The following is a 13,312-nucleotide window of genomic DNA, read 5'->3' on the forward strand; positions in this document are numbered from 1 at the left end:
TTGATTTTTTGTTTAGATAAGATCCTGGTCTAGGCTGTGAGAGGGTATAGGCTTTACAGCCACGTGGGCACTGTGTGGGAGCGGGGAGGCCTGCGCCGCTCCGGCCGCCAGGTGGCGCTATTCCCTGTCGAGGCCGCAGAGTTGCACCGCCCACTCACCACCATTTCCCCCCCCCCTCCCCCCACGTGAGTCCGAATGGTTAGGTCCGCCAGGCAGGTAGCTTGCTTCCGCGCCTTCCCTCCACCCCCTCACTTCCCCCATTGGTAGGAGCTGCTGGTCCGGGCGGAAGTGGGGCAGGCGGGCGGGAGCGAGGCGTCGCCGTTGTATATTCATGAGGCGCGCGCAGCCCGGCATACTAATGAGGCGGGGCGCGGCGGCGGGCTGAGGAGGGAGCTGTTGGGCGGCGGCGGCCGGTCGGGAGCTGCCCGGCGGGAGCTGCCCGGCGGGAGCGGCGTAGGCGCGGGTTCATCTGCCAGCGCGAACCTGGACATGGAGCCGCTCGGCGGGGGCCAGGGTCCCGGCCGCGGGACCCGGGACAAAAAGAAGGGCCGGAGCCCGGACGAACTGCCTGCGGCGGGCGGCGACGGCGGCAAATCCAAGAAATTTGTGAGTGTCCCTCCCACCCGGTTCCTTCAGCCTAGCCCGGTAACCGTCCTCCGGTCCCCGGTGACCCCCGCAGCCGACCCCAGGGCTGTACGCCCGTCTCTAGGGAGCCGCCCCCGCGCCTCTTTTCCTCCGTTTGCTCGGTCCTGGGCTCCACAGCCGGACATCCTACCCCTCCGGGACCTCGGGAATCCCCGGAGTCCCACCCGGCTCTTGCCCCGGCAGCCTCGGGGCTTCTTTCACCCCATCAGCCCGTACGCTCTGCCCTCCGCCCCCATAGCCCGGCGGGTCTTAGCTCCATCTCTTCCTTCTCAGCCCCACTTCCTTTCTTCTTCCTCTGTTACCCGCACACGCCTTCTCTATCTTGTCCTCTATGTTTTTCTGGGTCCATTATTTTATTACCCTTCCACAACTCCCCCCCCCCCCCTTTTTTTTTTTTTTTGTATCCTCTTATTTGCTTCTCTTAAAGGTCACTTCCTTCTCAAGATTGATCCCTTTCACCTGCTAACTTTCCTCCCTCCTCGCCCCGGCTCTGGGCCCTCAGCCCGGTGTCACCTGATAATCCTTCCCCTCTGGAATGTTACCTGACTTGGCTTCTACCTTCCCTGGACGTTTGTCCTTGTGATTGCAGGAATGGGTTCCTGCCCAGGTCCTATGGTCATTGGGCATGACGTTAATTTGTTTCCCAGTATTTCTCCATCCCGAGAACCTGCCTCTTTGCCCTGTTGCTTATCACTTTTCAGAGGGTTAGAACTTCTCTCATGATGATGCCTTTCTTGATTTAGGATGGTGCTAAACCTTCCTCATAGGGAGGAAGTTAGGCTGCAAGTCCAAGAAGTTTGAATAATTGAATCGCTTTTTATGTTTCCCATGAAAACCATCTCAATTCTTCTGCCACCTCCTGTGTGACAGGCTAGTGACTTCCTTTTTCCTACCTGTACAAGAGTATAGCTGTCCTCAGGTGCCAGTGACTTCCAATCTGAGTTGGAAGGAATACTGATATTCATGTAACACTATCATATTTCATTACCTTTGCCCACATTAAATCTTGTTTACTCCTCTCTCCAGGGAGCTGTTTGTTTGCTTTTTACTGTAAAAGCTTTGAAAGATATGGGACACTATCCAAGAGAGGGAAATAGTCTTGGATCTTAATAATCGTTTGCTAGTTGTAATTGTAGTTATTTATTATTTAGTCTTTTCTTCCAGGTGATTATGCCTCCACCACGGTATCTCTTTCTAGTAACCAAATGGATTCTGACTCTTTGCTCCTTTATCCCCAACCTTTAGTATTCTGATCCAAACCCACAAATTTGGGAAGAAAACTGATAAAATGATGGAAACAGGAAGAAAATGTTGCTTTGGGACCTAGAGGATTGAGATGTGGAGAGTACTAAGCAGAATTAAAATAGTGACTCATCTCTTCCTACCTATTTCTAGCAAGGCAGGTGCTTCTGGACTGTCCTTTCCAGTGACTTATGGGCTGTCAGTAACTGCCTTCTTCTTTTTTTTTTTTTTTAAATTTATTTTTTTAATCTGGTGAACATCTGTTTTTCCAGAAATGTAGAATTAATGGTAGTGAGGACCCTCCCCCTGGGATTAAAGAAACATTTCCTTATGTTTGTTTAGGATAGTAACTGACACTCTAGTTAGAGAGCTTTCCTTCTAAGAATTAAATTCTGGGGCTTATAATCCTTTTTTATTATAAACATACATATATCTGTTATTGTTGTTTTGCTCTTGTTTCCATGGGTACTGTTTGACCTTCCTCACCCACATTCCAGCTATTCCTGCTGATGTATAGTGAACTCTGTGGCTTGTAATGTTTTTCAGGTCCTTAAATAGAATTTTGTTTGTGCTTTTGTTTTACCTAATACCTGCGTGTTTCACAAGTGAAGGGAATTGAAGTTGAGATACCTGAGGAAACTTCACTTTTTTTCACCTGTGTTTTGGAATGTCCATGGAGTCTTGTGTATGCTGGGTGGATTTGGCTCAGAGTTTTTGGTATTTGCTTTACAGAGGGTGGAGCCAAACCAAGTTCTCTTTTTCTTTCTGAGGTGTTGGTGTTAACTCTTAACCGGCTGAACTGTTTAAAAAAAAAAGAGAGAGAGAGAGAAAGAAAAAAAAATGTGTAGCACTGGTAGTGAGTAGAATTGCATTCAGAGCTAGGGGATTGGAAAGTTTCCAGAAAAGTAGTGCTACTTAACCCCTTTCTTGCCAACTGTAACTTACCTCAAGGCATCAGAATATTCTCTCATTGTTCTTTTTATGAGAACTCTGTGACAGTGAGAGACCAGGAGGGGCATTGCAATCCACTTGTCTTTGTGTCTGTGTGTATATGTGGGTGCGTGGAGGGGGAAAGATTGCTGGTGTGCTTTTGTTAGCCATGGCTTAGTTTTTTGAACTACAAGCTAAAAGAACTGTTTTGCCTGCTCCACCTTTGCTAGAGTGTGTGTTCTCTGGAATCCCATTAAGAATGTACTTTATAAGTCTCCCTTTCTCTCTGCCCCTCTCCCTGCTTGTGTGCTTTCTCTCTCCTTCAAAAATACATAAACATTAAAAAAATAATAATTTAAAAAAGGGCACCTGGTTGGCTCAGTCGGTTGGCATCCAACTTCGGCTCAGATCCTGATCTCCCTGTCTGTGGGTTTGAGCCCCGTGTCAGGCACTGTGCTGACAGCTCAGAGCCAGGAGCCTGCTTTGGATTCTGCGTCTCCCTTTCTCTCTGCCCCTCTCTCTGCTCATGCGCTCGTTCTCTCTCCTTCAAAAATAAACATTAAAAAAAAAAAAAAGAATGTACTTTATAAAACTCCACTGGTTTGGACTTAGTGTGCCTGAAGGTTATTTGTTTGCATTTGAGGAGTTTCTCATCTCTTTAAGCTGCTGCATACCTTTCCAGGCTTATGCAGGTTCTAAGTATAGATCAAGTGAATGGAAGGCAGAGCTTACATATTGGCAAAGATACTCTTACCCTCTGAGACATCTTGGGTGGAAAGCAGATGGAGTTGAAGTTTAAAAAGTGGTTGGGAATTACCTTTTAAAAACATTGGGTTGTTAGAGATGCTGATACTTGTGGCTGAAGCTGGGCTGCCTGGTATTTCCTGATTCTTCATGAATCTTTCTCCTCCTGGGCCATAAGCATATCCTTTCTCCAGCATTGTTGCAGTTCCTTGCAGAGGTCTTTAGGATGAAGGAAAATAAAAATTCAAAATGAACAGAATGTTTTCTGATTTTTCAGCAGTGATGAATTTGGGTGTCAAATAAACTGCTGGCTGAAATATGTGTAAAGGTAGTAATTACAACCAGGGTGTTGGAGGCTGCAGAGTATTCCTGCATTTTATAAACACCATGTTTTATACAATCAAGAAGTTGATGCATTCTAAGAAGGAATATTACTTCCTGATTCAGCTAGAGGCATAAGTCTGTAAAACGTGAGTTTTAGCTTGGGATTAGAGAGAAGAGAAGATACATAATTTTTAAAATCTTGTTTAATATTGGATGTCAATGTATTGAATTTCACCAAGCGAGTTTCATGCCTTGTGAAAAACAAAGTGATAGTGAAAGTATAAATGTTTGGTTGTAGACCCCTGTCCGTCTGTCCATAAGGAGAGCAGTCAAAGGTAAAGGATGCCAGGCAGAATTTTAGATAGTAGGGAAGATAGAGAATATGAAAGAAGTGGAGTTGTTTATGCAAATATCTGCTTCTCTCTTATTAAGACATTAACTTTGATCCAGAAAGTTGCAGAAAACGGAGAGCTTTATACTAAAGTCATGTGATTTTTTTTTTTTTTTTTAAGATGATAAACAAAGGGATTACTTAGTTTGGAAAGAGAGCCTACAGGAATGTTTGTGAGATGTTTGAGATAACAGAATGATACCTTAAAATTTGCTGCCCTTTTTCCTGCCTTGTTTTTAAAGAGGTAGCCCAAGGATCCACTTGATCATGTTACATTTACTTGTCTCAAAGGAAATCCTCCCTGACAAGAGGTCAGACCGAGGGAATCCCTCAGAATTAAAATCTCTGCCTTGAGAGAGTTGGTAAATGTTGGGATACTTTTATTAAGAAAAAAAAAAAGCTGAAAATTTTATGACATGTAAATTATATTTATTATAAAACCTAAGAAAATAGTTATAAGTGAGAAATGATTTAAGTTTGTTGATGTTCCTATGGGTCAGAATAGACTAATTTTATTTCCTGTATGATAGAATAACCTTTTGCTCTCCCATGGGGCTCTCCATTTTATAAATGGATTGCCAAGTTATTCTTGGAGAGTATTAACATTTTCAGTGAAATGTAATGGAGGTTTACAAGATAAGGTTATACCACATAAGATTTAGAAGTACAGGTTAAAATCATGTTTATTACCAAGAAATAGTAGTAATTGTAGAGGAAAGGTTTGTGTGTTCAGATAGTATGTTTTTCCCATTTTATGTCTCATTTGAAATCATTCATGACTACAAAAAGCATTCCTATTTGAAACAAGCTACGTGTTGTATTACTTAAGTGTTTTTCTTTATTTTGTTGCCCTTCCTCTTACTCACTTTTGTTTGAAAGCCTTAGGAAAGAATTTACCTCTTGCTAATGAGCAAAGCAGCCTTGAGTATTTGCCCCTAGTTAGGGTTAAGGAAGACAAAGGCAAGCATCCTCTCCCCTTGCCCAGTTAATATCCTCCCTCCTTCTTTGTTTTTTATTCCCTATCTGCTTCTGTAGGGGCAGGGCCCAGTTCCCTGGGCAGCCAGGCTTTTGATGAATCAGGAGCGGTAAAAACTGTTAATACTAAAATTTCATAAAGCTTCAAAGCTAAAATTGAAAAAGAAAGAATGTTTAGACACTGGGAACATATTTTACCTCATTTTACACCTCTCTTTTTCCTTTCTCTCTTCTTTCTTTCTCCCTCCCTTCCTTCCTTCCTTCCTTCCCTCCCCCCACAACCCCCTCCAAACATTCTATTAGAACCAAGGAACCCTTTTTAATAAAGTCAAAGAATTACTGGAAAAGAGAAGTATTAGGACCAGTGTTTCAATGAATTTTACCACCTATTACAGGATAACTGGGTGTATCATTGCTGTTTCAGCTCTGAGATTCTTCCATTCATTATTAAAACTTGCTTTGAAGGGTAGCCTTAAAATTTTAGTGTTGGAAGGGACTTTAAATGTCATCAAGCCCAAACACCCACTCAGTGCAGTAGTTTCTTCTTACATTTGAAGTTTGGAAACATCAGGGGACCATGGGGTGGATGTTGGATAAATGAATGCAGAAGAAGCACAAATTTTGGATTCTACGTATCCTTTAGTAAATTTCAGGATCTTGGAATAGCTAGAGTAGTAGAAAGATTTTATAAAGGGAAGGGATATACTAGAAGCTCTGTAACTGAGAGGGAAAAGATTGAAGAAACTGCTGTGTGTTGCTTGGCTCTCTGACAATCATAGTTTCAATTTGTCCTATAAATATTTGCTTAAATTTCTTTACTCTGAGAATGGGGATGGAACAGATAAGGGGACACAAAGGAGAATAAGTATAACGGAGCTGAATTAAGAGAGAAACACCTGGCATTCTTACGTGGAAGCATTCTTATATGGAAGATGGGATATTCCATCCTTGGTGGTGGTTAAGTGGTCCTTAGTCTAGGTGGTAGCGAAGTTGACATTTTAAGGTAGCAGGTAGAGGTAGAATTGATGGTGTTCTGGATTTTTGATTCTGTGATTTATTCCCTGTTTTAGAAATACTGCTGTGTGAAAGCATAGAGTTTGCATTTTCTTCTAAGATTTAACATGCTTTAAGGATCCAACAGAAGATAATTTATAAACTGTCTTTGATCCTGCAGGTCACAGAAAACCAAGGAGTATACCTTGGTTTTGGGCTTACATCTCAGAAAAAGCTGCCTTATGTTTAATTTTTTTTTTAAGTTTATTTATTTTTGAGGGGAGGTGGGAACAGAGGATCTGGAGCTGGTTCCGTGCTAACTGCAGAGAGCCCGATGCAGGGCTACAACGTACAAACCGTGAGATCATGACCTGAGCTGGTTGAATGCTTACCTAGCTGATCCTCCCTGGCACCCCTATGTTTAACTTTTTAAAAAAGCACCAAACTGTTTTCCAAAGTGAGTGTACCATTTTACATCCCCACAAGCAATATAGGAGTTCTAGTTCCTTGCTGACACTTGGTATGATCAGTCTTAAATTAGCCATTTCAGTGAGTATGTGATGGTACTTCAGTGTGACTTTAATTTGCGTTTGTGTAATGATGTTGAGCATCTTTTCAACTATTTATTTGCTGTTTATGTATCTTCACTGAAGTGTCTGTTCAAATTTTTTCCCATTAAAAAAAAATTTTTTTTAATGTTTATTTTAGAGAAAGAGAGAGAGTGCAAGTGGGGAGGGACAGAGAGACAGGATTGGAAGCAGGGTCTATGTTAACAGCAGAAAACCCAATGTGGTCTTGAACCCATGAACCGTGAGTTCATGACCTGAGCCAAAGTCAGACGCACAACTGACTGAGCCACCCAGCTCTCCCTAAAATTTTTTATTATTATAGTCTATATGCAAGTAATTTGTTGGATATGTGTTTTGCAGATACATCTTTCTCCTATGATTTGCCGTTTCATTTTTTATTTTTTAACACTGTGGTATGAAAAACAAAAGTATTTAACTTTGATGAAGTCCAATTTTTAACTTTTTGCTTTTTGTGTCATTTCAAAAATCTGTGCTAAAATCACAGCCCATAAGATTTTCTTCTTGTTTTCTTTTAAAAATTTTATAGATGTAGCTCTTAAGTTCTCTTTTCCACTGTGGGTATGTTAATTATATCCTGCTTATGCTTTTGGGGGGTAAATTTTCACTTGTAGGCAAAGACAGAACCTTTCTGATACTAAGGATTGGGGACCTTTGAGATTCCATTTATCCTGGAGTCATTTTCATCTTAATATGTGGTGGTAGAAAGCTTTTGTTCTCCTGTATGTCCTGTGCTACAGGGTGTATAGTGCCATTCTTCTATCTAAAAATATTAAAGAATGTTTAGCATCTTTTTTTTTTTAAGTTTTAATTTATTTATTCATTTAAGTAATCTTTACACCCAACATGGGGCTCAAACTCACGACCCCAAGATGAAGAGTCAGATGCTCTTCCGACTGAGCCAGCCAGGCGCTCCAATGTTCATCTTGATAGGTAGGAAGATGAATTCATTCCAGACTGGAAGGACAGGGAGTAATAGTAACAACAACAGTAGCAGTAGTAATAAGGTTTGTTGCATACTTATACACCCCTAGCACTGTGCTAAAGACCTTTAGATTCGTTATCTCATTAATCTCTAACTCAATCTTATAAAATAAGTACTGTTGTTATTCCAATTTTATAGGTAATTAAACAGACTCACATCAAGAAACCTGCTTTAGCTTGAAAAACTAGGATTCAGACTGAAGTCTGGCTTATTAAAAAAAAAAATTTATTCACCACTTTGTGCTGACATTTTACAAGTGTCCAGTTTTTGCACCTTTAGTATAAAAGAGTATTAACTGCTAGGAATTTACTAGAAAATGTTGGTGGCATCTCTTTAGTCATTTGATGACTGTAGTCTATTAAAACTGGGCTCTCCTCCAGTTCATTTGGTGGGAAAGAAGTACTGGGTTTAGATGGACCAAGTGCAGTGGCTAAATGGCTAGCTAACTGCTTTTTGCATTTAGTGATTTAAACTTTGAAATCATTGCAAGAGTTACAATTAAATCTTTCTTAGACATGAAGAAGTAGCTATTTCAGTGCATCACAACCAATCTTTGCTCTGGCTCATGAGTTATTAAGAAGTTGCCAGTTATTATTTTTTTATTTTAATTTTTTTAAATGTTTTATTTATTTTTGAGAGAGAGAGAGAAAGAGTAAGCAAGCAAGCAAGCAGGTGAGGGGCAGAGAGAGAGGGAGATACAGAATCTGAATCAGGCTCCAGGCTCTGAGCTGTCAGCACAGAGCCGGACATGGGGCTTGAACTCACAAACAGCTCAGAATTCATGAACTGTGAGATCATGACCTGAGCTGAAGTCGGACACTTAACCGACTGAGCGACCCAGGCACCCCACCAGTTGTTATTTTTAAAGGCAACCTTCTATGTAAATGAAATAGCTCTAACAGCATCAGCTATCAGTTGTATGAGTTGTTTAAATTGATTAAAGCAGCAAGTAGTGGTGACAAATGGAAAGGAGGAAGCTGTTGCTAGACTGCTTCCCATAGTTACCTTTTCTATATTTTAGAATAAGCATGTAGTATTCTTAAAATCCTTTCTCTGTAGCCCTGAAACTTGACTGTAAGGATTGTGAATGGTTAATATCTCCAGGATTTCTTCTGAGAGTCTGGGGCCTGCTGATGTTTGTTCTTTAGACCTGGCAGTTATTTGCCTGTGGTTAATAATTAAAACATCGCCACCAAGATCCAGGTACCTGGAACTAGGATTTTCTGTATGACTGCTGGCAAAGAGTAGAGAATAGAGTTTCTCTTATTTGTTTGAATTCGCATGGATCTACTCTGGATCCAAAAGGCTAAAGATCAACAAGTCATGTGGTTGCCCTATCAGGTTCAGTCCTTGCTTTTTAATAGATTGTAATCTCAGTCATGTTAATAGGTGAATGGGTAGGAAAAGCTCAGAGGCTATGAACGTAAGAGTTTAAAAGCTGTAGGATTTTAGGGGTGCCTAGGTGGCTCATTCGATTAAGCACGTGCTCTTGGTTTTGGCTCAGGTCATGATCTCACAGTTCATGGGTTTGAGCCTCATTGGGCTCTGCGCTGGCAGTGTGGACCCTGCTTGGGATTCTCTCTCTCCCTCTCTCTCCCTCTCTAAATAAATAAATAAACATTTTTTAAAAAAGAGGGATTTCAGAGAAGTGAAGGAATTGAGTGGAAAGATTACTGGACTAAGAGAAGACCTAGGTTTCAGAATCTTAGAATGCTGGAGGTTAAAAGGATGCTAAAAATTATTTCATTCAAACCCTTTATTTTATGCATTAAGAAATGTGAACCTAGAAAAATGATCTGTCTACATTTATAGCTAGACCTAGGACTAGAACCCCTATCTCCCACTGCCATCGAAGTATTCTTTCCAAATATTCCTGTTTAGTCTGACTTTGCCACAATTAACCCTGTGAACTCTGGGCAAGTCATTCCACTTTTCTTACTCTTTTCTTATAATATTAGAGAGTTAGCATGTAAGATTTCAAAGGTCTGTATTTACATCCCAAATTCTATAATGATCCAGAATAGAATTGTGGACAGTGTTAGTTAACTTCATAGAAGATGGGGGATATGACAAGCCTTGGAAGGAAATACACGGGTTGGTAGAGAAGATTTCATGGTGTGGGGAGCAGTGTGAACAGAGGCTCAGAGGTGCAAGTGTGTGTCTGTGGTAAAGAGAAATGGCCCAGTTATAGCAGTCGAGTATTTATATGGGACATAAATCATTTAAGAAAGGCACACTACTTCATAGAGTTTATTTTATTCCTTTTAAGGGATAAAATAGGTTCTCTTTCTGTAGAAACCTGCAGAAGGCAGGATTGAAAATTAGTGTTTTGTAGTATGTCACGATGCATGTTGATGCAGTTTTTGGCCATGTGAATGTGTTATGGTGACAGGAAATCAGCATATCCAAGAACATGAATAGATAAGTGTTAAGGTTCCAGCAAATCATATCTGCTACTGCGATGGAATTTAGATAGTTAATTTTGTTTCAGTTACAATCCTTGTCCATTTTAACGCACCCATCTTTTCAGACTTTTGGAGATAAAGCTAGGTTTAAAAAATATGATTCTCAGCTGGATCTCAAAGCTGTATAGCTAAATAGTGGACTCAGGTAGGAAATGCCATTGTAGGAACAATTAGAACTCTTTAGACCCTACTACTTCTTAAAAGTTGCCTAGTACAGGGGTTCCTGGGTAGCTCAGTTCGTTAAGCGGCCGACTCTTGACTTCAGCTCAGGTCATGATCTCACAGTTGGGTTTGTGAGTTCAAGCCCCACATCAGGCTTTGCACTGACAGTGGGGAGTCTCCTTGGGATTCTCTGTCTCCTGTCTCTGCCTCTCCCCGACTCATGTATGTGCACTTTCTCTCCCCCGACCCCTGCTCTCTCAAAAATAAATAAACTTAAAAAAAAAAAAAAAGTTCCTTAGTGCAGTATAGGTTTTGATTGCATGGTTATTTGAAGGGTTCTTTAGTCTTTTGTAAATGAAAATAAACATGTGTGTATATATATATGGCCTTCCAAGGCCTGTCATATCCCCTATCTTATAGTATATAATATAGAGAGGAAGGGAAGGAGATATCTTTTTGGGTGGATCTTATTTCCCATCTTGCTTGTGAGGTGCTTAAGCCCTTTGGTGGTATTTCACTCATGTTAGCAATATCCTTTTATGTATTTACTTTTAATGTTAGTCTTGGGAATCTTGGGATCATTTTCAAGGTTCTCTGTTTCTATGGTCTAATGTAGGAGATTGACAGAAACCTTAGTCCTCTCTTACCAAGGTAACTGAGGCAGAGAGAAGCTCTAATGTAACTGTACCTGACCAGAAGAACTCTGTTGAGAAAAGTTTATTATTATTCTCTAGAGATATAATATCTTCAAGTTTTGTGTTTAATGAAGGAACATGTCTATAGGACTAAAAATGTCTGCATTATTTTACATACTTCAGAGCTGCCAACTTATATCATGACGAATGGGAGCAGTATTTGGCCCAGTGCTATAGGGATTGTTAACATAACATTTAAAGCAAGTAATTGGTAAGTCCCTATATTATTTTAATCTATTAGTATCATGGTCTTTCAGGGCTACAGAAAGGTTTACACAGAGTGTTGAGAAAACAAGACAAAGAGGAGTCTTCTAAGTCATTAGGAAATGTCTAAGTCTTCACAAAAAGTGCTAGTGACCTTTTTGTTTTGTTTTGTTTTGTTTTTGTTTGTTTCTTACACTCTTATACTCCTACATAGCTATTCTTCAGTTTCTTCATTTGGCCATAGCAGCAAAGTAGATTGAGACTGTTCTAAAATTATTTCATCATATTTGCATGGGACCTCCAGAGATAATTTTAGTTTTGTTAGTTTTTGTGAAAGATGTGTGTTGGGCTCCCCAGGCATAAAGGCCTCTAGTGATTTCTTGATTCTTGTATTTTAGAAAGATGGGAGTTGGCCTTAGTTGGCAGCTCTTTGCATCCGCCAGGGCTTATTCGTTACTTACTTCTAGGCCCATGGGTGACGTCTGTTTCCTGTGATTGAAACCACAAGAAGAAGTGGTGAGAAGCCACTGTAGGATATGTACTATCAGGCAAGTAGCAGGCATGGAGCTGCCCTCAAAAAGAGCAGTAGTAACTAAGCACAGTCTTTAAGGTCTCAAGAGACCCTAGGAATGTTCTGACCTAGCTTCCTCATCTTAACATGAGGAGGCCGGTGAGGTCTGGAGGTATTAATTTGCTCAAGGTCATGTAATTAGGTGAGCTAGCTTTTAGACTATTCATTTTTCTTTCTCACATTGCTTTGTCATCCCTAATTTTTCTTCTTTTTTAATGTTTATTTATTTTTGAGAGTGAGTGGGGGAGGTGCAGAGAGAGGGGAGACAGAGGATCCAAAGCAGGCTCTGCGCTGACAGCAGAGAGCCTGATGCTGGGATTGAACTCAGAAACTGTGAGATCATGACCTGAGCTGAAGTGCAAGGCTTAACTGACTGAGCCACCCAGGTGCCCCTGTCATCCCTAACTTTTCTCATTGTGCCCTGCCAGAGTGTTTGCTTAAGCAAAGTATGACTAGAGAAGAGTAAATACTGGTGGGCATTTTGAATATGGGAACTGGATGATGTTACTTTGCTTTTAGGTGCTGTGCCATGATTGTTTTTAGGCTTTTTTTTTTTTGAAAAAACATGTATTTTCAAAATAACAGTATCTAAACCCCAAATTTCTACTTTTCATTTTTATTTCACTTAGTATTTGAATATTCTAGTTATTATGTCTATGCACATGTTTTTGCAAAGTTGCAATTATAGTTGACACAGGTTTTCTGCTTTTTTTTTTTTTTTTTCAACGTTTTTTATTTATTTTGGGGACAGAGAGAGACAGAGCATGAACGGGGGAGGGGCAGAGAGAGGGAGACACAGAATCGGAAACAGGCTCCAGGCTCCAAGCCATCAGCCCAGAGCCTGACGCGGGGCTCGAACTCACAGACCGCGAGATCGTGACCTGGCTGAAGTCGGACGCTTAACCGACTGCGCCACCCAGGCGCCCCGGTTTTCTGCTTTTAAAACAATGTATCATAAACATTTTCTAGCTTTCTAATCTAAAAAATGTTACTTTTATTTGAAATGGAAATGTATATTTTATTATAAAAGTGAAACACATATTTCTAAGAAAATATAGATGTGTATAAAAATAAAGCAAAACAATCCCCTACCTTGTTTTCCAGAAATTATAGTTATTTTAAAGTAGATAGAACCAAAAAGAAAAAAACAATGATACATGGAAGTTTCTTTGTAGCCTAAGTACTTTGGCCTGAAATTCTGTATTTGTGTTAGAACATAGTTCCACACTATGAGTACAATTGCTCCAAGTATCAGTTGTACCCTATTTTAACTTTTGCTTGTATTTCTGGTGTTAGAGGAGTAATGAGATTTCGCCTCCTGCTCTCCTGCCCCCTTCCCCTGCAAGATTTTTTCAAAATCAGATCTTACTCTAAATTTGTAGGGGCCCAGAAAATGTTT

General features: G+C 40.5%; 1 protein-coding gene across 3 annotated transcripts in view; it reads left to right on the plus strand.

The window, feature by feature from the left end:
* Window positions 1-272: 272 nt before the first annotated feature.
* Window positions 273-13,312, plus strand: part of DIAPH1 (diaphanous related formin 1) — a 103,397-nt gene continuing 90,357 nt past the window's right edge. Inside the window, exon 1 of one of the 3 annotated variants that reach the window (XM_053907402.1) lies at window positions 273-606. In XM_053907402.1, coding sequence (XP_053763377.1) covers window positions 490-606 — 117 coding nt within the window. In that variant the 5' untranslated portion in view covers window positions 273-489. The remainder of the gene's footprint in view (window positions 607-13,312) is intronic. The other 2 variants (XM_053907401.1, XM_019424461.2) reach the window with 2 other exon arrangements.

Source organism: Panthera pardus, unplaced genomic scaffold (genome assembly GCF_024362965.1).
Source record: "Panthera pardus isolate Hobbes unplaced genomic scaffold, ASM2436296v1 HiC_scaffold_2, whole genome shotgun sequence".
NCBI lineage: Eukaryota > Metazoa > Chordata > Mammalia > Carnivora > Felidae > Panthera > Panthera pardus.